Genomic DNA, 24,450 nt, shown 5'->3' on the forward strand with positions numbered 1-24,450 from the left:
CTGTGGGTGGATTTAAAAAAGATTCAGCAGTTCCCCAAGGACCATGTTGACTGTCAGCTGTGCCTCAATGGAAGAGGGGGACGTTCCTTCTGATGGAGAGGATATCTCCAACATTCATCTGTTTTGCAGGGATGAGATATTTGCACTCATTGATCTTGTGATATTTTCCCTGAGGATTGCTGATCCTACAGTTAGTCCTGTGGGAATTCCCCTCCTGTGCAGAATCTGTGCAGAATTTGGAGGGTCCCGCCATGCCACGAGTGGAAGCCATCCCTCTTGCTGCAAAGATGGAGCAGGCCTCTGTGAGAGAGTGTGTGTGTGTGTGTGTGTGTGTGTAAGACTGCGAGTCTGAGGGGGTGTGATGAGCATGTGTGAAGGTGTGTGGGTATGGGTGCCAGAGAGAGGGAGCCTATTTAAGGAGATTGTGAAGGAGTGTATATATGTGAGAGAGTGGGAGCTGGTGTGTGTGAAAAAGGGATTGTGTGTATGTGAGGGTGCTTGTTTGTGAGAGAAGGAGCTTATGTGAGGGTGTGTGTATGTATGTGAGGGTGTGTGTATGTATGTGAGAGAGAGGGAGTCTGTGTAGGGGTGAGCAAAAGAGGCAGCCAATGTGCAGGGGTGTGTGAGAGAGACACATATCCTGTGTGAGGGTGTTTGAGAGAGAGGGAGCCTTATGGGGGGTGCGTGAGAGAGGGAGCCTGTATGGGGGGGGGGGGGGGGCAAAAGGAGGCATCTTAGAGGGTATGTGTGTATGAGAGAGGGAGCCTGTATGGGGGGAGTGTGTGCGAGAGAGGGAGCCATGGACCAGATTTCCTCTATCAAAAAAAAATCACACAGGAACAGAAGAGAATCTCTTCTTCATACCTTGGACTATAAAAGAGCTTTAGGCTACTATAAACAAAGGACTCGGCCTCATCGGCAAGCCTTACAATTATTCATCTTGTTCAACCATAACTCGCTGGGAGTAGTGGTCTTCAAAAGGACAAACTCCAACTGGCACTCAAATTGCATTCAATTCTGTCATTCCTCAGCACATGTGCCCTTAACCCAGTTCAGTCGCTGCTCATCAGGTGTGAGCCTTGGTGACCTCCATGGCACATCTACGAAATGTTCCCATAGAGGACATCTGCAAAGTGGCTACTTGGTCAACAATTCACACCTTTACCGCACATTACTGCCTTGACCAGCTAACAGCTTCAGACAGCAGTCTGGGTAAAGCAGTGTTATCAAGTGTGCTTAGCCAGAAAAATTTGGCAACAGGAGAGTAGGAAAAAAAAACAGTCACTCTACCTCATACAAACATTTTTTTTCCCTTATACTTGGGACTCCCAAATACATGGCTAATTCAGGTGATTTGCTACTCTTCAGTTTGTCAATCTGGCCCACTGCATATTGCAGGTTCACCTGATTTGGATCAGTTCATCTGAATCTTTACCCTTGAAAACTGTCTCTGGAACTGGTATCTCCCCAACATCCTCCACAGTAAACGCTGAAGCAAAGAATTCATTTAGTCTTTCCGCGATGGCCTTATCTTCCCTAAGTGCCCCTTTATCCCTTCCATCATCTAACGGTCCAACCGACTCCCTCACAGGCTTCCTGTTTCATATATATTTAACAACATTTTTATTATTAGTTTTTGCTTCTTCGGCCAAATTCTTTTCAAATTCTCTTATAGCCTGTTTTTAATGTTTTACATTTAACTTCCCAATGCTTATGCTTTTTCCTATTTTCTTGAGCTGGATCCTTCTTCCAGTTTTTGAATGAAGATCTTTTGGCTAAAATAGCTTCTTTCACCTCCCCTTTTAACCATGCCGGTAATCGTTTAGCCTTCCTTCCACCTTTCTTAATGTGTGGAAGTGCTTTTAGGATGACATTTTTTAAGTGACCACGCCTCTTGCACACTTTTTACCTTTGTAGCTGCTCCTTTCAGTTTTTTTCTATTTTTCGCATTTTATCAAAGTTTCCCTTTTGAAAGTTTAGCACTAGAACCGTGGATTTACTTATTGTCCCCCTTCCTATCATTAATTCAAATTTGATCATATTATGATCACTATTGCCAAGCAGCTCCTCCACCGTTTACCTCTCTCACCAAATCCAGTGCTCCACTAAGAATTAAATCTAAAATTTTCCCTCTCTCGTCTGTTCTTGAATCAATTGCTCCATAAAAGTCATTTATTTCATCCAGGAACTTTCTCTCTCTAGCATGTCCTGATGTTACATTTACCCAGTCAATATTAGTGTAATTGAAATCTCCCATTATTACTGCACTACCAATTTGGTTAGCTTCCCTAATTTCTCTTAGCATTTCACTGTCCATCTCATCATCTTGGCCAGGTGGACGGTAGTATACTCCTATCAATATACTTTTCCCCAACACACACAGGATTTCTACCCATAAAGATTTCATTGTGCATTTAGTCTCATGCAGGATCTTTATCTTTTTGGTCTCTGTGCCATCCCGAACATAAAGCGCCATCCTACTTCCCAGATGCTCCTCTCTATCCTAGTCAGTCAACCAGTTGGAAATGAGGGCGGTTTGCAAAGCCTTTCTTCCACTGATTTAGGGATGAATAGTATGAATGTGTTCTCAGACAACGTGACAATGGTGGTGAAATAATTGTCAAGGCGGAATGAAGTTGTCTGGTGGCCCAGGAGATGCATGAGTTGTTTATTTGGACGGCGAAGCATCTAGCGGGAGTAATGGCGTTTCACATGGCCAGAGTGGACAATGTGCAGGCAGACTGTCTCAACACAGCAGCTGGATCTGGGGAGTGGGAGTTGTCAGCGGAGACTTTTGCCCTTATACAGGCCAGATGGGGCAGGCCAGAGTTGGACCTCATGGCTGTTCAAGAAAACACAAAGGCAGATCTGTTTTACAGTCGCTGGAGGGAAGACAGCACCAAGAGCATCGATGCCCTGGTTCAACCGTGGCTGATGAAGCTTCCGCTCTGTGTTTCCCCTGTGGCCTCTCATAGGCCAGATACTGCATCACATCGAACATCATCTAAGCAGGGTGATACTCGTGGCACCAGAGTGGCTGTGCTGGCTGTGGTTTGCAGATCTGGTTCATCTCACTGTAGATGGTCCCATTCATTTAGCCCACTTGCACGGGCTGTTATATCAGGGACCCATCTTTTCAGAGTGGGCGGATTGCTTTTGTCTAGCAGCTTGACTTTTGAAAGGAGACTTTCGCATGAAAGGATACTCTGAGCCAGTGATTGCGACTTTGCTTCAGGCGAGGAGGCCTTCCACATCTTTGGCTTATATCTGGGTTTGGAGAATGTTTGAGTCATGGTGCCATTGCACGTAGGTGTTCCTCAGGTCATGGCCTTTTTGCAAAGCGGTTTAGCAAAGGGTTTGGCCTATAATTTCCTCAGAGTACAAGTGGCAGCCTTAGGTTGTCTTGTAAGCTGCAGGGGAGAGCATTGGCGTCTTATCCGGATGTTGTGCTTTTTCTGAAGGCGGTAAAGCATTTGCGTTCATCCATCCAGAGGATGTGTCCAGCGTGGAACCTTTAATCTGGTCCTTCAAGATCTTTTTATGGTCCTCCCTTTGAAAGGATTAGAAAGGCTTCCTTAAAGGATCTCACCCTGTAGACCATTTTCTTGGTAGCCATTTGCTCAGCTAGGAAGATTTCGGAGCTTCAAGCGTGATCATGTAGAGACCCCCTCCTAAGCATTTTGGAGGATGGTGTATCGTTACATATGGTCCCTTCCTCCTTGCCCAAGGTTGTTTCTTCATTTCATCTCAACCAGACGGTGGAGCTGCCGTTTTCCCGCATTTGACGCCCAATACTCCACTTGCGAAGGAGTTGCACTTATTGGATGTTTGGATTTTCTTGCAATATCTTAAGGTGACAAATGCCTTTCAGTGCTCAGATCAAATCATATTTTTGTGCTGTTCAGTGGAGTAAAGATAGGAAATAAAGCTTTCAAGGGCACAATTGCATGATGGTTGGAGATAATACTTTCAGCCTATATCTGTAAGGGTCGATCAGTCCCAGAGGGGTTGAGAGCGCATTCTGCTAGGGTGCAGGCAACCTCCTGGGCAGATTGTCAACTGGTTTCTCCGCAGGAGATTGTCGGTCGGCAACAAGGTCTTCTCTTCATACTTTTATCAAACATTACGTCTGGATGTGCATGCGCCAGAAGAGTCTGCATTTGAGGAAAGTGTTTTGCATGCGTGCCTTTTGAGTTCCCACTTGTATACATCCTACTTGTCTGGACTCATCTGGGGTATGAACAGGAAAGGAAAATGTTGGTTCTTACCTGCTAATTTTCGTTCCTGGAATACCACCGATCAGTCCAGAAGCCCATCCCCTGTTACTTTTTCAAAGACCTTCCTTGCTTCTGGATGTGGCTAAGTCCGTTTTTTAGTCATACGCAGATTTTCAAACATTGTACAGGTGGGGACCCTAGTTTCAAAGGACTCCAACTTTGATTCTCTGCTCACCCAGAATTATTTGGGTTTTTTGGATTGGTCATATTGACTTGGGTTCAGGTCAATACTGAGGGACTGCAGGTGGTACTCTGTTATGTAGCAGTGCCTGAAAAGTTGGGGTTTTTTATTCTCTGCCTCCATCTGCTGGTAGGGATGCAAAACCCACTTGTCTGGACTGATCTGTGGTATTCCAGGAACAAAAAATAGCAGGTAAGAACCAATTTTCCTTTATAGCAGGGCTGGGCAGCACAGTTTTAAGTCTGTCCAGATGCAGCTCTGAATTTTGTGATGTCGTACTAGTACAAGGATTCCCTGCTGTTCATAAACACTATGGAATCCAAGCAAAAACTAAAACGGGTTTATAGATTTATCAGCAAAGACTTGGCTCAATTGTTAATTTCATTTGATACATCTGGGTTTTTAATTGTTAGTATATGTAAATGCTTCTTATATATGTGATTAGCTACACAGAGCTTGTGAGCAGTAGGGAATCCTAGTGATGATCTGAAATCAGCAAGTTCAGAGCCTGCCAAGGTGGCAACTGTGCTGACCAGCCTGCTGAGAAACTCTTTAAAATGTATAAAAGATTAACCTGCAAGGAGAGGGATTCATCCACTGCTAACTCCAGACCTGAGTAAGTTAGAATGCAGCCTAGGTTTATGGAGGTCCATATTCAGAAGCATTTAACTGGTAACTTAAGTACTGAAACCCTACTACTCTCCCTACATGACACCCTCATTAAAGGAACTGACTCAGGCTCCTCCTATTTGATTGCCATGCTTGACATCTCAGCGGCATTCGATACAGTCAATCATGATGTCCTCCTCGACATCCTCAGGAGTATCGGGATCACTGGCAATGCCCTATCCTGGATACGATCATATCTCCAGGACCGTCTCTTCACTGTTTTAGTTGATAACAATGAATCAGACCCCATTAGTCTGCCCCAAGGTGTTCCCCAAGGTTCCTCCCTCTCTTCCACCCTCTTTAATATATACATGCTCCCCCTCACTACTCTCCTCACTAACCTCCACATCAAGCATTTCATATATGCGGACGATGTGCAACTCATTTTCCCTTTCTCGGACTCTCTTCAAACTGCTCTTCTTAAATGGGAATCCTGTCTCTCCTCTATCAAAACATTACTAAACGACATGCAACTAGCTCTAAATCCCAGTAAGACTGAACTCTTAATCATATCAAATGGGCCCCCGCTCCCAGACATCCCACCTGCATACTCTTCCACATCTTTCCCATCACACGTTCGCAACCTTGGGGTTCTTATTGATAACCATCTTACTTTCAAACCCTTTATTAAATCCATCATCAAGGAATGCTATTTTAAGCTCCAAACCATAAAAAAACTTAGACCTATGCTACACTTTTCTGATTTCCGCACTGTACTCCAGTCTATCATTTTATCTAAGGTAGACTATTGTAATGCACTTTTGCTAGGCATTCCCGTTACTCATACTAAACCCTTACAACTATTACAAAATGCTGCCGCTAGGATTCTAACTAATTCAAAAAAAAGAGATCACATCACCCCCACACTTATCGAACTTCACTGGCTCCCTATACATTTCCGAATTCGCTATAAAGCCCTTTCTATCATCCACAAAAGTCTGCTGAACTCTAACCTTAACTGGATTAACCCCCCACTCCTCCCCCGTACTTCGAATAGACCAACACGTACAGCCCTCCAAGGAACCCTACGCGCCCAACCTATCAAATCTTTTAAATTATCCTCCACCATAAGCAGAGCTTTCTCTCTCGCCGGCCCATCTATTTGGAACTCCCTGCCCTCTGATATACGCCTGGAAACATACACTCCTACCTTCAAAAAAAAACTGAAAACATGGCTCTTCCAGCAAGCTTACCAGATTTCACCAGCCATTACTTAAACCCCCCTGTTCTACTAAAACTCTTTTTAACTAATAATCCTACTATATGACTAAGGAATTCGACCCTGTGGAATCTGTATTATGCCCTTCGATTTGGTACTTTTGAATCGGCTATTTATGTCATTATCTATTGTTTATAGTTTTGTTCTTATATGTATATAGTGATTATGCTGTATCTATTTATTGACTACATGGACTCTGCCCAGTATAGTCAGCTCTATACCCTTCCAAGTTTTAGCCTCCTTTTTATCAGTTACATGTAAGGGCCCCGCCCAAAAGTTACGCTGTTTTACAATGTTATATGTAAGGGTTTCCGCCCATCTGTTACTGTTTAATTGTAAACCGATGCGATGTGTGAACGGTCATCGGTATAAAAGAGACTTTAAATAAATAAATAATAAATAACTTGGATGTTATCCAACTAAATAAATATCTGGCCACTTATCTGGCTAAAATTTGTCTGAATAAGTCAGGAGAGGAACTGAGTTAGCCAGATAAGTTATCCAGCTAACTTTGGTCGGCCTGTACATTTGTCATAAAGTTAACTGAATAAACTTGTCTGACTAACTTTAAGATGGCTGGATGTATTCAGTGTTGCAGCTGTGTCGCTGAATATTTAAGTTAAGTTAGCTGGATAAGTTTATCTGGTTATTTATACAAGCCACAGAGCGGCTGAGTATAGATCTAAAAAATTTAGCACAAATGCTGAGATTATCTTTTAAAGTACAGGCCTGTGATCCTCTGTCATGTTTGCTTTCAGTTGGAGTTTTCCCGTGGCTTGATGACGCTCGTCTTGGAGAAGCTGGCTACTGACATTCCTTGCCTGCTATATGATGACGCCCTCTTTTGTCATTTGGTGGATGAGATACTTCTCTTTGAGCGAGAACTACACATTGCTCATGGCTATCTTGGCAGCTTAGCCAATTGTATGCACATTCTGTCAGAGGAGATCTCTTTCCAGAAGTGGTTAACAGTAGAAAGGAAATGTAAGACATCACAGAAGGGATTTCAGCCTTGATTTAGACTAATGCATGTTACTGGTACCCTTGTATTTGGAGAGGGACTTGTTTCAGTATTGAAAATTGGCTGCACAGCCTGGAACACTGACTGGAGAAGGGATACATAGTCTTTCACCTCTAGATCACTGGTTCAGCTCAGACTCTGGTCAATAGGAACAAAGTCATCACCAGGGGCGGATTGCCTAATCGGGGGATTGGGCATCCCCCGGTGGGCCGGTCGCTCTAGTCACGTGGTCTGCCGAGCGCGGCTGTGACAGAGCCGTGCTCGGCAGACCATGTGGTATCTCCTGGGCCGGCCCGGGCAGGGAATCCACCCCTGGTCATCACCATCCAAAAGCCATTAGATGGGCTGTATGAAGGAAGTTGATAGTGTCAGCTGAGTTCTTGTGGGCAGGTATCCTTATTAGTAAAAATGATCACAGTTTGCTAAGAGAGGTCCAGGTTAGTATCTCAGTAGTTCAGACCAGAATGGAATGGGCATGCCAGAGTAAACTACCATCTCATCCTTGGAGGCAGCTCTTCCAAAATGGATAGGGGACACCTTGGCTCAGCAGTGTGAGGAAGTCTGTGTTTATCACTGTTCGATTGATAAATGGTACATTTCCATTGCTAGTGCTGTCAATCTGACATCCTTCTCAAGCACGAAATGCACATTACATTTAAAAACACTTTTTTGGGACCTGGGGGTTTCCTTTCGGCTTCCAGTTCAGTCAGAACCAGGGCAGGGATCTGGCGCCTTGAGCTGTCATTCACAATTACCCAGGGAATTATTTTCCCCGATCTATATCTAAAGTGCACTTAGGCCCCAGATAGTGACTGGTGGGCGTGCACAGCCACTTACCAGCACATGTGCGTACTTTGGAAGATAACGCAGAGATGTAGGCTTGATGGGTGGCGGAGTATGCATGCGCTTCCTGCTGAGGACTTGCTATGCTGCTGGAATAGAAGGATGCCAGGAGGTGGGTGACCTGCACTAGCAAGTTGCAGGGCAGCCAGACCGAGGCAATAGGGTAGAAGGGGGGAGACCGGGAGAAGGAAAAGAGTTGGGAAAGAGAGACGGGGAGAAGGTGGACTGGGAGAGAGAGGGCTGAGAGTTTTGGAATGTAGTTGGGGGGAGGGGGGAAATATCTTGGGCTTGGGTGATGAGGCGGGGATTCAGAGTGCACTGGGGTCTAGCTGGAAGAGGAGTTAGTATGCTAGGGAGGGGGAAGGAAGGACGGCAGTGAATAAGGGACCTCTGGGAAATTTCACTGGGTTCAACTTTTTATATTGCTCTCCCTCCTGCTTGTACTTAGTCTGGTCATTGCAGTAACCATCGTGAGCTGGGGTGTTTTCTGGAAACGTATAATCATAGGGCCTCAGTCTGGCCACTGGGTGTCACCCTTAAGCAATGACTGACTTCCCTCTCCTGGGGCTCCTGTGAATACTGCCCCAGGCCCAACCATCCTGGGGATCAAAACTGGGACCTTCTGCATAACGGTGCACAACACTTGTCCCAGAGCCACCAGGCTGGCCGAGCTGTTCATAACTTTTTCAAGAAAACAAAATTATCCATATGAACTGTGTTCAGTTCAATCCTTGAACACCTAGAAAGCTTTACAGAGCAGGGCAGGACCTTTAATTATTTTCGGTCGGGGGCAGGTGTTTGTCACCAGCTTTGGATACGCAGAAACATCAGACACGCAGGTGGTAGCAGCTTTTCTGGTGGGATGCCGTATGCTCTTTCCTTCCTAATTTTGGAACTGCCTTTTGTTGGTTGCCTTGATCTTGGTTGGAATATTCCACAGTAAACCATCGTGCAATCTGCCTTCTCCTTTACGTGGGATTTGTTTTGCCATGCATTGTTCCAAGGTGATATTTTTTTATATGGTTACTCTTCAGCCAGCTAACGTTTTCTTAGATTAAAACCCACACAAACATGCTTGTGTCACGGTCTGTCCTGATCCTTCATTTTCTTTATCAAATGGCTTTCAGGTAATGATGTGATCAAGTGATGATCTTGTTTGTAAAACCAGTTAATGGATAAGAGATATAAGGATGTATTTAAGTGGTTATATTTGGGCATTGTGTGTTAGTGGTTAACATATTTTTCCTGCCTGTTACATCAGTTGCTCTTGAAAAAATGGACTCCATGCTTTCTTCCGAGGCTGCCTGGATGTCACAGTACAAGGATATGACCGATGTCGATGAGATGAAGGTCCCAGACTGCGCAGAAACATTTATGACTCTGTTAGTTGTCATCACAGGTACAGTAGGGGATATTGGATGTGTGTTGCTTACTGCCTTTTTTTTTTTTTATATTAACATAATCTGAATAATTGTAAGTCAGCTTCAGTCATTCATGTTTAATGATATCGTAATAGAATTGTGCGCTGTAAGTGACCAAGGAACAAAGACCTATTTTGGAAATTAACTTCCCTGCTACCCCCCCATGTCCAGAGGTCCATGTATGTTAGAGGATGTCTTGAAGCTCCAGTTGTAAAGCTAGCCTGTTCTGTTAACAACTGCAGGATAAAGTATATTTCCACAATGACAGGAGTACATAGCACTATCTGAGCAGGAAGCAACTGTGGCCCTTTGCTGAAATTTTTAAACAAAACGTCGATTATTAACTTTGTTCTAAATTCTACTGATTTATTATTTGCCCCAAAAAGGATTATTATGTGAGCATTCACTGTTTTATGTTTTTCATTTTCTTTTTCCTTATTTCAAGGACCTTCGTAACACCCTGCAGGTAAAGAGTAATGCTACTCAACTTTTTTACCACATTTTTAATCATTGGTCCATAATGTCCACACACAATATTTTGAGTATTTTTTTTCTTTTTTTTGATAACTAAAAAACACTTTCACTAGCTTTGTTCAATATATATATATTTTTTAAAGTACTTCCCTTTTCAGGTGAATATTCAATTATCCAGTTCAGAGTTTAGTCCGACATGATCATGTTTCGCTGCCCGCTTACTAACACTGTTTGGGGATTGTTCTTCTTTGCAGATAATCCTAAGAAAAGAGTTTTTATCACTACCATGCATTACAGAGACAATGTCTTCACTTAAAATTCATCACAAGCTTACCCTCCCGTGGCCGTCCTATTACTCATTGCGGCTCTGGATGTCTTTCAGACCTAAGGTGTTGCTAAGTGTTCTTCTATACGCATGCTCATTACTCTATTGATGAATGGCTGGTTCAAAAAACACTCACAGGGATTTTAAATCACAGCGTAATTTCACATAAAGACTAAATTGCGAAATAGAATGGGCTATCTTTATGTGAAATTACGCTGTGATTTAAAATCCCTGTGAGTGTTTTTTGAACCAGCCATTCATCAATAGAGTAATGAGCATGCGTATAAAAGAACACTTAGCAACACCTTAGGTCTGAAAGACATCCAGAGCCGCAATGAGTAATAGGACGGCCACGGGAGGGTAAGCTTGTGATGAATTTTAAGTGAAGACATTGTCTCTGTAATGCATGGTAGTGATAAAAACTCTTTTCTTAGGATTATCTGCAAAAAAGAACAATCCCCAAACAGAGTTAGTAATACCGGAGGTGTTCCTGATGAAGCGGGCAGCGAAACATGATCATGTCGGACTAAACTCTGAACTGGATAATTGAATATTCACCTGAAAAGGGAAGTACTTTAAAAAATATATATATATTGAACAAAGCTAGTGAAAGTGTTTTTTAGTTATCAAAAAAAAGAAAAAAATACTCAAAATATTGTGTATGGACATTATGGACCAATGATTAAAAATGACCCTATGCGGTAAAAAAGCTGAGTAGCATTACTCTTTACCCGCAGGGTGTTATGAAGGTCCTTGAAATAAGGAAAAAGAAAATGAAAAACCTAAAACAGTGAATGCTCACATAATCCTTTTTGGGGCCAATAATAAATAAGTTGAATTTAGAACAAAGTTAATTGACGTTTTGTTTAAAAATACATTGGATTCGTTGATTACCAAAAGGAGTACATTTGTTATACTTTGCTGAAATTAACATTCCCACTGGAGCAAATATAATATAAAGCGAACAGATACAGTTGCATGAACTGGTGGGGAGCAATAGGAAAAAGATTGGAGGCTATAGGAGTTACCTAGGTTTTGGATTAGTTATGGAAACCTGTTTACTCAATCACCTGGAACAGTAAATGACCAAAACTGGAGAAAGCAAAGCCACTGTGCAGATCCATGGCAGAGCTCCATTAAGCTCCCAAAAAGGGGAGACTAGGTCAGCCAACGGGAAATGGCAACAGGGTTTTTATATATTCTTGGATGTAATCATGGTAGGTGGGAAGTTCCCCAGCGCAGGCTGATATTATTGTACTTCTCAGCTAGAAAGGAGGAGTGATGTCCTGTGGCAGGCAGGTTAGTATGGCTGACAGCTAGAAGATAACCTTAGCAGTGTGAGGGAGGAGGTGGTGGTGAGGAAGGATGACGGCTACAGCTAGAACTGTGAAGGCATTCAAGCTCTTAGGGCTGACAGCTAGGCAATATCCTCAGCTAGACTAACATAGGCAGGAGCAACCAGGCAGACTAGGCCAAATGGTTCTTATCTGCCAACATTGTAACCTACTCTGAGCTTTATCAGATGGGTGAAAAATCACGTTTAGCCAATTAAATAAATTATTTATATAGCGATCAGGGATTTGAAGATGAAAATTCAGTCAAATTACCTCACCAGGAAAGAAACAGCACTTGTCATGTACTAACTCCTTCCTTCACCCACAGTCTTCGCTATTTCTCTTCCCATGGCCTGGGCCTTGGTCGAGTGGATGGAGCTGCCACCACCTCTGAGCCCTTTTTACCAGCCATGACAATCCATGAGTGATGTGCAAAAAACCTTTCCTGTAATTACTCAGATCATTCCAGGCCAGTGGGTTGCGTATCCCTACCAGCAGATGGAGTTGGAGAACAAAAGTTTTGGACACTGCTACATAAGAGAGAGTGCCACCTGCAGTCCCTCAGTATCGGCCTGTATCTCTCTGACTCCAGCAGATGGTAGAAATGCAAACCTGCAGTCTAGGGTTTAGTTAAAAAAAAAAAAAAGTGTAGCTAGTTTAGATTAGCTGAGCTAAGATTTTGCTCCCTGAGGTATTAAGCACCAGTGGAGCCAGGCGTCCGGGGGGGGGGGGGGGGGGTTAGATACCCCTGACTGTGTTTCAAACCAGAGGCTTCTGGTTCCCTTGGCCTCCGACTTTGTCCCCGGTTTCCTCTGGTCCTGCTGAGGTTGCTAAAGTTTTTATTTAAAAAAAAAAAAGTAAGTGGTTTAATGAGAACCTAGGAAGTTCCTCAGGTAGCCCTCTGGACTTAGTCTGGTCCTGGCCGGGACAGTGGGTACTACTGCCCAAGGAGGAGACCGGAAAGTGTCTGGGGTGTGAGGGTCGGCAGCCTGGGACTCCGGCCGGGTGCGACATCAGACATGCTCGCTTTTTGAAGGAAGGGGGCTCCCTCTTCTCTTTCGGGGCGCACTGGTTCTTTCTCACGTCCCACGGTGTGAGTGACGCTTTCGGGGCAGGCAGCTGCGGGCCCCGGAGTCTTGGTCCGCAGGCATTTTGGTCCACTGAGTGGCCGAGTACTGCTCCTTTTTGGCGGGTGCCGTTTTCATCTGAGCTCTCCCGCGGTTCGCTGCATAGCACCAAAATCCAAGATGGCCACCTGCCACACATGTGGCGTGGCAGGGAGCAGGTTGGATTTGCGCTCCCTCTGTGTAAACTTTGAGTTAGGAGAGGAGGGCCCCTCGTGAGGGGGCCACTCAGGCTAGGCCTCTGTTCGGCCGGGCCTCCTGTCTCTGCCTCGGAAGTCGAGGCTTCTGATCTCGTGGTGCCGGGGGAATTCCCCTTCCCCTATGGAGCTGGTTTGAGTGTCTCCGGACAACACTGTAGCCCAAGCCCATGTAGGGGGTGGGGGAGCAGCCTGTGGACGTCTCGCCTGAATTTGTGCTGCTTCTTCATCGGGCCTTTTTGGCCAATCAAAGATCTGGAATTAAAAGGGCAGTGGAGCGGTCGGTGGACCCGTCCAGCAGGGGATCCAAATGTTCTTCTCAGGATCCCCTGGGGCTCCGACAGGCATGGGGTGACCTGGCCTCCAGTGGGGACGCTATGGGGCATTTCAAGGTGGCCCCCCAGACATGCAGGTGACGGACCCAGGATCTCCCAGGTCTGTGGAGGGATCAGATCATGACACGGATGACCCGGCCTTGGATGGATTCCCAATCCCGGAGGGGGTTGACCCTCGAGTTGTCCGGCTGTTCAAGCTGGAGGAGCTGCGCCCATTGATTCTCCAAGTTTTAGAAGAGTTGGGGGTTAAGGTCTCCCAGGAAGAGTCGGATAGTGAGGCAGTCAATCCAGTGCTCTATGGTCTGCGAGGACAGACAACTGCCTTTCCCCTGCCCAAGAAGATCAGGAAGTTGATGACAAAGGAGTGGGACTCTCCTGATTCTGGCTTGAAAGTGGGCCAAGCAATGGCAAAACTTTACCCCCTCTCTGGAGCCCTTGGACCTTCTGAAAGTGCCGCGGGTGGATGCACCTGTTTCGGCAATCACCAAGAAGACGACAGTCCCGGTGGCTGAGGTGGCTGCTTTGAAAGATATGCAGGACCGCAAACTGGAAATTCAGCTGAAGCGTTTGTTTGAGTTCTCCTTGCTAGGCCCCTTGCGTGACGGTGTGTGCCAGCATGATGCAGCGGCCTGTCTGTGTTTGGGTCCAGAAGGTTGCTGAGGCGGTAGCAATGGGCGACTCTTTGCCCTTGCAAGTGGCCTGCCTTGAAGTGGGAGTGGCTTATTTGGATGCGCTATATGATTTGGTGGATGTTCTATATGATTTGGTTCATACCTCTGCGTGTAATATGGTTTCTTCTGTGGCAGCTCGCAGGCTTTTATGGTTACTGAACTGGTTGGCTGACTTGTCCTCTAAGGGGTAGCATGGGTTCTTCTTAGTGTTTGGGTAATTGCCAGGTTCTTGTGGCCTGGTTTTGGCCTCTGTTGGAAACAGGATGCTGGGCTTGATGGACCCTTGGTCTGACCCAGCATGGCATGTTCTTATGCACAGTTTTATAATCTCCCCTTCAAGGGAAAACTCCTGTTTGGGGATGATTTGGACCAGTTGGTGAAACTGTTGGGGGAGACTAAGGGCAATAGGTTACCGGAAGATAGGAAACGGAGTAAGAAGGTTTTTCCTTCATGAGCTCGTTTTAGGGATTCTCTGCGTTTTCATTCTGGTAAACCTGTTCCTCTGGTCGTCTGGAGTCCTTTCGTGGAGGTCGATGGACTCCCAGTAATGGTACAGGTCAGGGCTCAGGAGGCGGTAAGCCTCCCCAATGAGGCCAGGGGCCCCCACTCCCACGTAGAAGCTGGAGGAGGCAGATTACCCACCTTCTATGAGGAGTGGGAAAAGATTACCTCAGACAGGTGAGTCTTGGAGGTAGTTCAGCACGGTTACGCTCTAGATTTCTTGTTTCCAGTTCAGGACGCCTTTGTAGAGTCTCGGGTGATTTCTCGCGGCAGGCGAAAGGCCGTGTGGGCGACTCTCCAGAGATTACTCTATCTCGGCACCATTTGTCCAGTGCCTTCTTTGTCGCAGGGCCAGGGTCAGTACTCTGTGTACTTCGTGGTTCCCAAGAAGGAAGGGTCCTTTTGTCCTATCCTCGACATGCAGAAGGTGAACCGGTGCCTACGAGTTCCCAAGTTCCACATGGAAATGCTCCAAACAGTCCTTGCAGTGGTGCGCAAATGGGAGTTCCTCACATCCTTAGATCTAATGGAGGCTTATTTACACATTCAGATCTGGCAGGACCATCAAAGATTCCTGAGGTTCAAGGTACTGGGTCGGCATTTTCAGTTTCGGCCTCTTCCCTTTGGGCTGGCCACAGCTCCTCACACGTTCACCAAGGTGATAGTAGTAGTAGCAGCAGCAGCTCTGCACAACAAAGGGATCTTGGTGCATCCATATCTGGATGATTGACTCATCCGTGCAAAGTCTCGGGAGGACCGCGAGAGTTCTCTCCAGAGAGTGATGACCACCCTACGGCCTCTTGGTTGGGTCATCAATCTACAGAAGAGCCAGTTGGTGCTCACACAATGCCTGGTGTACCTAGGAGCGCGGTTCAACACGCAAAAGGGCAAGGTCTTCCTGGCGACAGAGTGCGGAAGTTACAGACTCAGGTGAAAGGCCGCCTTCGCTTGATGGTGCCAATAGCCTGGGATTATCTCCAAGTCCTGGGCTCCATGGCATCCACATTAGAGCTGGTGCCTTGGGCTTTTGCGCACTTGAGACCTTTACAGCATGCGCTGTTGTCCAGGTGGAGTCCTGTGTCGGAGCAGTTCCATATTCCGTTGCCTCTTCTTCAGGAACCCAGATGCAGTCTCTCTTGGTGGCTGTTGCGTCGCAACCTGGAGAAAGGGGTGGAGTTGGATACCCCAGCTTGGGTTGTCATCTCTACGGATGCCAGCCTCTCCGGATGGGGAGCGGTGTGTCAAGACAAGACTGCTCTAGGCCTGTGGCGAATGTCTGAGAAATCTCGGTCCATCAACAGACTTGAAACCCGGGCGGTTCGCCAGGCCCTTCAAGTTTTCCTGCTGTTAGTCAGGGGTCGGATGGTGCACATCTTGTCCAACAACGCGACCACAGTCGTGAATATCAACAGGCAGGGGGGAACCAGGAGCCCTGCAGTGGCGCTGGAAGCATGACTTTTGTTCACCTGGGCAGAGATTCATCTCGGGGGGGCTTCGCCACGTCGCATGTTGCGGGAGTGGAAAACATGCAAGCGGACTTCCTCAACCGACAGCGCTTTGATCCCGGAGAGTGGGAGTTGTCCTCCAAGGTGTGGAATCATATTTACGCCAGATGGGGTGTTCCACAGTTGGACCTGATGGCAACTCGACCCAACTCGAAAACGGTTCGGTTTTTCAGTCGAAGGAGGGAACTTGTATCAGTGGGGCTTGATGCTCTGGTGTGTCCATGGCCCACAGGATTTCTTCTGTCTTCCCCTCCATAGCCTCTCATAGGCTGTGTTCTCAGGTGGATAGAGTCGTATCGCAGGTCCATGGTGCTCTTGGCTCTGGAGTGGCCCAGGCATCCCTGGTTCACGGATCTGGTACGACTGGCACAGGACGTCCCTCTTCGACTGGCTCATCTTCCACGCCTTCTGCGTCAGGGGCCTATATTCTTGGATCAAGTCAATCACTTCTGTCTTGCAGCTTAGCTTTTGAGAGGCAGAGGTTACGTCTGAAGGGGTATTCTGAGTCAGTAATTCCCACTCTTCTTCAGGCTAGGAGACCTACGTCGATGGCGTATGCCAGGGTTTGGCAGGTGTTGAAGGTTGGTGCTTGCAGAGGAACCTGATTCCCATGGCTGTGCATTTCCTGCACTTAGCTAAGGGCTTAACCTTTAACTCTCTTCGAGTTCAGGTAGCTGTTTTGGGAGCCCTCCGATATGTTGCTCAGGGTCAGAAGCTGATGACTCATCTCAACACCCAGTCAACTCATACTCCAAACTAGAAATCGGCTTTTTCACTTCAGACCATCTTCAAATTCTACTTGTCTACGCTCCCCCGGGCCTCCTGGAAACAGATGCATCTCCTATGGTGGAAATAGTCTCAACTCTCCTCAACTTGGACGCCCCAGCCATTATCCTAGGTGATTTTAACCTGCATGTAGACAATCCCACTCTTACTACCAGCTGTGAAGCCTTTCTCACAGCCCTCTCAGCAATGGGATTCAAACAGATAGTGAACAAACCGACACACAAAGCCGGTCACACTCTGGACCTTATCTTTGTTAACAAAGACATCTATCCTGCATCGCTCCTCAATTGCAAGAAAGTACCTTGGTCAGACCGCACTCTTATTTCGACCTCATTCTCACTGAAAGAATCCAGCACCCCCCACGTTCCTTCACCCACATTTCTTTACAGAAAATCTTGCTCCTCAGAAGACCTTAAGAACCTCCTGACCGCTCAACTTCCCCTTATAGACCTCACCGACCCGAACACGGCTCTCTGCTCTTGGAACAAAATTACAGAAGATATAGCCAACAAGCTCTGCCCACTATCTACAAAAAGGGCACACTCAAATGCTTCTAAAAGACAACCTTGGTTCACCAATGAACTTAGAAGGCTAAAACAATGCTTAAGGCAGAAAGAGAGCAAATGGCGCAAAGCCCCATGTGCCAGCACACTCTCCGCCTACAAATCTACACTACACCAATACAAGTCCTCTACTCTAAAATCAAAAAGGGACTTTTACGCCTCCAAGATCCATAACCTGGTCTTCGATGCCAAAGCACTCTTTGCCTACGTATCTAGCCTTACCCAAATCAACCCCCTGGAAGTTCCTAGCAACCTAGCACAAGCTAAAGCGGAAGAACTAGCTCTATTTTTCCAAAACAAAATTGCCAGCCTTCTAACACTGCTGCCCTCCAATACCACCTCATACTCGACTTCTTTTAATCTCTACTTCAAAAGCACCCGTCTTGAAGCTTTCGAGCCCATCTCCTCCACTGAGATACAAGTAGCATTAAGGAGAATGAAACCTTCCTCTCATCCTACGGATCACATTCCTATGAAACTCCTCTTGACAATTCCAGACTCCATTTCCAAAATTCTGGCGGACATCATTAATTGTTCTCTCTCCCAAGGACTCTACCCAGAGGACCTTAAATTGGCTTCTCTCAAACCACTCCTAAAAAAAAACCAATCTGGATCCTAAATACCCAAATAACTTCCGCCTGATCGCCAACCTGTCCTTCATAGCAAAACTCATGGAAAAATTAGTGAACATTCAACTTTCAGACTACTTAGAAGATGATAATCTCCTGTTCCCCTCCCAACATGGGTTCCGCAAAGCCTTTAGCACAGAATCACTCCTCATTTCCCTGACAGTCTACCTCATCATGGGCCTCGACAAAGGACAATCATTTCTACTGATTCTACTGGACCTCTCGGCAGAGTTTGACACTGTCAATCACTCCATCCTCATAAATCAGTTGGCGGCAATAGGAATTACTGGCACCGCACTTAATTGGTTCAAAACTTTTCTCAACAACAGAGGCTACAAGGTTAAAATCCAAAACAAAGAATCATCACGTTACAATTCAACCGTAGGAGTCCCACAGGGTTCCTCTCTGTCCCCTACGCTCTTTAACATCTATCTCTTACCGCTATGCCAGCTCCTCTCCAGCCTCAATCTAAAACATTTTCTATATGCAGACGATATTCAGATGATAATCCCTGTTAAAGACACATACTTGAAAACACTAGATCACTGGGAAAACTGCCACCAACAAATCAAACTCCTCCTCACTAGTCTAAACTTAGTATTAAATTCCTCCAAAACCGAACTCCTGCTCATCTCTCCCGAGAACAGTAACATCACTTCCACTCACCCTGGCATCCCACAATCCACACAACTGAGAGACCTTGGAGTTTTAATTGACAATCGGATGAATTTGAAAGCTTCTATCAACAAAACTACCAAAGACTGTTTTCACAAACTCCAAGTCTTGAAAAGGATAAGACCGCTCTTTCACTTGCAGGACTTTAGAACAATCCTTCAGGCAATAGTTTTCTCAAAGTTAGACTATTGCAATTCTATCCTACTAGGTCTCCCTTCCTCCTATACCAAACCGCTTCAGATGGTACAAAATACGGCAGCACGAATATTAACAAACACCAGAAGAAGAGATCACATCTCCCCTATCCTAAAAAGCCTTCATTGGCTGCCAGTGCACTTCAGAATTCTCTACAAATCCATCTCCGTTATCTACAAAATCATTCATCAACATACTTCTATCAACCTGCAAATTCCTCTCCTCTTACACAATTCTTCAAGACCTACCAGAGATGCATATAGAGGTTCACTCCAGGTTCCTCCAACCAAAGCCACTAGACATATTACCTTGAGAGATTGGGCCCTCTCTACCGCCGGTCCCACTTTATGGAATTCCATCCCCCCAGACCTAAGACAGGAACCCTGCCTCCCAACCTTCAGGAAGAGACTTAAGACTTGGCTCTTCAAATAAGCTTTCCCGGACTCCAGCTAATGTCCTTCAACTTCAAGTTCTATAACACAACCAGCTCATTTAACTGTTCGTTGTAAATATTTAAAATGCTATTAACCTTTTCTTTTTCCTTCCTCTCCCAGTTTAAGCATCCCTGTTTTTTGTAACTGCTTTGTTCCGCACTACAGTTCCAGTTTGTTTTTTCTTTCTATGCACCACTGTTTTAATGTAAACCAGCATGATGTGATTTTATCATGAATGCCGGTATATAAAAACCTTAAATAAATCATCAGGTTTCTTAGAGGAGCAAAGCATTTGTGTCTGCCAGTACGCAAAGTATGCCCGGAGTGGAGCTTAAATTTGGTACTCCGCGCTTTATGCGAAGCACAGTTTGAACCGTTGAAGAGGGCGTCATTGAAGGATTTGACTCTGAAGACTGTGGTGCTGGTGGCTATCTGTTTGGCACAGAGGATTTCGGAGCTGCAAGCCTTATCCTTTAGAGACACTTTCCTGAGAATTTACCGGGACTGAGTATCCTTGCGAACAGTTCCTTCCTTCGTGCCCAAGGTTGTCTCTTCTTTCCATGTCAATCAGACGGTGGAACTTCCAGCTTTTCCAGACTGGTCCTGTGATTCCTCCCAGGAGAGGGAGCTGCATTTGTTGGACGTGCAGCACGTCCTTCTCCACTTTCTGGAGGTTTCTAATACTTTTCGATGGCCAGACCATCTCTTTGTCTTATTTGCTGGGGCCAAGAAGGGAGACAAAGCATCGACAGCTTCCATTTCTAGATGGATTCAGGAAGTTATCACTTCGTGTACATTTATAAAGGAAAGCAGGCTCCTGTGGGGTTGAGAGCCCACTCCACAAGGGTAAAGGGGGCCTCCTGGGCTGAGTATCAACTTTTTTTCTCCACAGGAGATTTGTAGGGCGGCTGTCTGGTCTTCCAATCACACTTTCACAAAGTTTTATCGTTTGGATGTCAGGGCGCAGGAGGAGGCGTCCTTCGGTGAGAGTGTTCTGCAAGCAGGTATTTTGGAGGCTTGGGTACATCCCACAGGTCTGGAATGATCTGAGTATGTACAGGAAAGGAAAATGTGGTTCTTACCTGCTAATTTTCATACAGCAGATCATTCCAGAGGCCCACCCTGTTCTGATTCTGAAAGACAGTCTGTGGAGGTTTTAGTATTTTGAAGGAATGATTGGATTTCTATTAAACAGCAGGGCCGGTGGCTTACCGGTGTATGTTTCATTGGTTCGGGTGACCTAGACCGCTGGTTAGTTGAGGGTCGCCCTTGGTTGAAGTTTAGTTTCAAGGGCTTGGGTACAGGCCAATGCTGAGGGACTGCAGGTGGCACTCTTATATAGCAGTGTCCAAAGTTTTTGTTCTCTGACTCCATCTGCTGCTGGGGTTACACAACGCACTGGTCTGGAATGATCTGCTGTATTAGGTAAGAACCAATTTTCCTTTATTTTTCCTTAACACTTTTGCATGGCTGCTTTGGTACTTATATATTCTAATTGTATATTTCTAGCATGAGGCTTCTCTCAGCTAGCCAAGTGTCTCCTGCTTGATCCTCGCTGCAGGATCAGTTAGGATGAAGTAAATTATGGGGAGAAATCATTTTGTGGATGTTGCAGTGGAAACACCCAATGTTCATTCACAATTGGTGGTGCAGCCGGAGCTGCCCATCAGAAATGTGCCATTCTGCTGCTTCTTGCTTTGATTTGCATACATTGGCTGCTCTGGCCAATCCTGGCAAGCGCACAAAAATCCTTTTTTACATACATAAATTATGTATGTTTGTTTTTGTGAGCTGCCTAGACCCTCTGATTCATGGCGTAGGAATTTGTAAAATAAATATATTGTATGCAAATTACAAAAAAAAAAAGTGTGTCCTCACAGATCACCAAAAAATGTACAGAACAAATGCGCATCCCTAGTGAGCACTAAAACTAAAGTCAGCAGCTGCACGGTAACCCAAGGAGACTTAACACCTTAAAAAAAAACAAAAAACTCTGCAAAAAAAAGCTAAAAACAATTCAAAGCATCACCGAAATACTAAGTTTCTTTTATTCTTGTTCTTCAAACTCAGTGGTGTATAACTAATGTAGAAAATTCACAGGTGTAAAGGACGTGCTGATGTATTACAGCATTAAGTGGGATCAATTACATTACCAGAAGTCTGAACTTTGAGAAATACAAATCCTGCATTCAGTCTGCAAACACAAAATATCAACTTTTTTCCCACAGAAAAGTCATCTTCCCCCCCCCCCCCCCCCCTCTAAAATTGGACAAATTTGCAAGTGTTTGCTGAATTTTATTGACTATTGTAATTTCTCTTCAGATAGGTATAAGTGTCTCCCCACAGCTAGTAGAAAGTTGCAGTTCCTGGAGCTACAGAAAGATCTGGTTGATGATTTCCGGATACGATTGACTCAGGTTATGAAGGAAGAGAGCAGAACTCCTTTAGGTTTTCGATACTGTGCAATTCTCAATGCTGTGAACTATGTGGCAACAGTGCTTGCCGACTGGGCTGACAACGTGGTAAGTGTATGTGTGTTAATAAATGCACTGTAAAGAGTTTTCTTTCAGACATACAAATACAATGCAGGAAAGCCTGTTCCAAAAAATGTTATGGAGCCTGCTTCATCAAAGATTGTTTTCCCATTTTATGTCTCTTGGGGGTGGGGGAAGGAGAAATACAGATACAGTAAATCTGACCCTCTGAAGAGATTGGTATTAAAAGGGGAACTGATTTAAATCCTGTTTTTGTGTCTGTTACTTCTTACTTTCCCTAGATAATTGCTGTTGGTAAAGCCCAGTAGCTGAGGGCTGGAAAGAGAACTTTCTTGAAGGCTAAAACCTTTTCTACTGTCCTCTGAAATATGCATCCCCCTGGCTCTGTGAAATGTCCTGACTGGCAGGAGAATGTATTTATTATTTATTTGTTGCGTTTTATATACCGACATTCGTCAGAACATCCTGCCGGTTTACATTGTAACAACTTAACAAGAGAGTGAAATACAATAAACAGGGAAGGGGCAGGGGGAGCAGCAAGGAAGGAGGAGAGAGAGATTTTATAAGAACATTCAAAATATAAATTAACAATAAACAGTATGTACAGGTGGATATTTGAAAAAAATATAAACTAACAATAGACAATATGGGCCGGATTTTAAAAGGGTTACGCGCATAAGGTACGCGCGTAACCCTTCTAAAACGGCCCTGCGCGCGCCGAGCCTATATTGCGTAGGCTTCCGGCGCGCGCAAAGCCCCGGGATGTGCGTAAGTCCCGGGGCTTTCTTGGGGTGGGCGTGTCGGGGGGGGGGGGGCGTGACATGGTCTGCGCGTCATCCGGGGCGGTGCCGCGGGTGTGGTTTTGGCCTAGGGGCATGGCCGCGGCCTCCGGACCAGCCCCCGGATGGGAACATGGCGCGCGGCAGCCGACCCGGCGCGCGCAAAGTTACACCTGTTTCGAGCAGGCAAAACTTGTGCAACAAAGGTAGGGGGGGTTTTGGATAGGGCCGGGTGGGGGGGTTAGGGAAGGGAAGGTGGGGGGGAGGCGGAGGGAACGGGCAGCGCGTGCAGGGCTCGGCGCGCGCAAGTTGCACAATGTGCACCCCCTTGCGCGCGCCGACCCCGGATTTTATTCGCACCTGGTGTGCGAACAAAAGTACACACGCGCGCGCGCTATGTTTTAAAATGTACCCCTATATGTACAGGTGGGCTGGTAGGTACCAGACCATTGATGTCAGTGAAAGGATGAACTCCAGATCTGTGTCTAGCTTGCAGTGCTACTAACAAGTCACCATGCAGAGAAAAGTAGGTACACAGTCTAGAGCAATTGTTCTCAACCCAGTCTTGTGGACATACCAGGTCAGTTGGGTTTTCAGGATATCCACAATGAATGCTTATGAGAGAAGCTTGCATGCACTACCTGTATTATAGCAAATCTATCTCAGTCATATTCAGCCTGGAGAACAAAACTCAGGTCTTCCACCCCTGGGTAGCACTGCTGTTTAAACTATTAGTTAACTGGACTTCATTATGCTCTTAGAGGAGTGACAGCAGCCCAGCGGAGCTCCCGTTACCATCTGTTATAATCCTACATCTGCTAAGGATGGGCATGATGTCTGCTTCCAAAAACTGTAGTAAACATTCTGTTCCCTCTTTGTGGGCTAAACAAAAGGTTATCGCTCATAAAAATTCAGGCAAAGTTGCTGAGGCCTTGCTCGCAGTAGATGCTCTGAGAGGCCGCTGGGCTGCTGTCATTCAGATTCCTCTGAGGAAGAGGAATCTGGGAACCAGAGATCGATGGGAGATACAGATTACATACAGTCATTAATGGAAGGTTTCGGCTAAACTTTGATCATCGGCTTAAAACTATCATTGACAAAGTTGTGCAGCTTGTACAAACTGCAGGACAACACCGAGCACCTAGAGGAGATCAGCGCAAAGATAATAGATTTGGAGACTGTTTACCTTGGCAGGGGCTAATTTCGATAAACTAGAAGAAAACCTCTCCTTTGACCTGGAAAAGCTTGATGATCTCAAATAGATCTGGGTTGTGTAATATTTGAGTCATTGGTCTGCCTGAGAAATCTGAAGGCCACAAAACTGTGCAGTTTTGTTTTTTTTTTTTCTCAAAATGGCTGTCTGAGCATCTAAAATTGCCAGTTAAAAATGGTGTAGTAAAAATAGATTGGGCCCACTGTACCCTTGCTCCCGCCCCAGGAACTGGAGGTCGTCCATGTGCTGTCCTTATAAAACTGCATAATGTTAATGACAAACGCCTGATACTGAATGCAGCTCAAGATGCAAAGGTTTTGTTCTATCAGGGGCACCGCATAATGGTATTCCAAGACTTTTCTCAGCGGAATTGCAGCGGAAGCACTTAGCCTTTAACGGTGTGAAACGGGAGCTTCAGAAGAAAAATATTAGCCGGCACAGCATAGCATACCTAAGCTGCGAGTGGTGGGTAAATGAAGTGCAGCTTATACAGAGGAGGACTAGCACCTTTTTATTCTCTTCAATGTGTTGCTGTGATTCAGGGCAGTGAGCAGGAGCAAGTCCGGGTTTCCACTTTGAGAGGC

At 45.7% G+C, this 24,450-nt stretch overlaps 1 protein-coding gene across 3 annotated transcripts in view; it reads left to right on the top strand.

Annotated features, from left to right (window-relative positions):
- RINT1 (RAD50 interactor 1) overlaps nucleotides 1-24,450 on the top strand; it is a 56,197-nt gene that overhangs the window by 14,899 nt on the left and 16,848 nt on the right. For all 3 annotated transcript variants that reach the window (XM_029615326.1, XM_029615324.1, XM_029615325.1), the window contains 3 exons: nucleotides 7,105-7,330; nucleotides 9,472-9,609; nucleotides 21,702-21,901. In XM_029615326.1, coding sequence (XP_029471186.1) covers nucleotides 7,105-7,330; nucleotides 9,472-9,609; nucleotides 21,702-21,901 — 564 coding nt within the window. The remainder of the gene's footprint in view (nucleotides 1-7,104; nucleotides 7,331-9,471; nucleotides 9,610-21,701; nucleotides 21,902-24,450) is intronic.

This window comes from Rhinatrema bivittatum, chromosome 9, assembly GCF_901001135.1.
Source record: "Rhinatrema bivittatum chromosome 9, aRhiBiv1.1, whole genome shotgun sequence".
Classification (NCBI taxonomy): Eukaryota; Metazoa; Chordata; class Amphibia; order Gymnophiona; family Rhinatrematidae; genus Rhinatrema; species Rhinatrema bivittatum.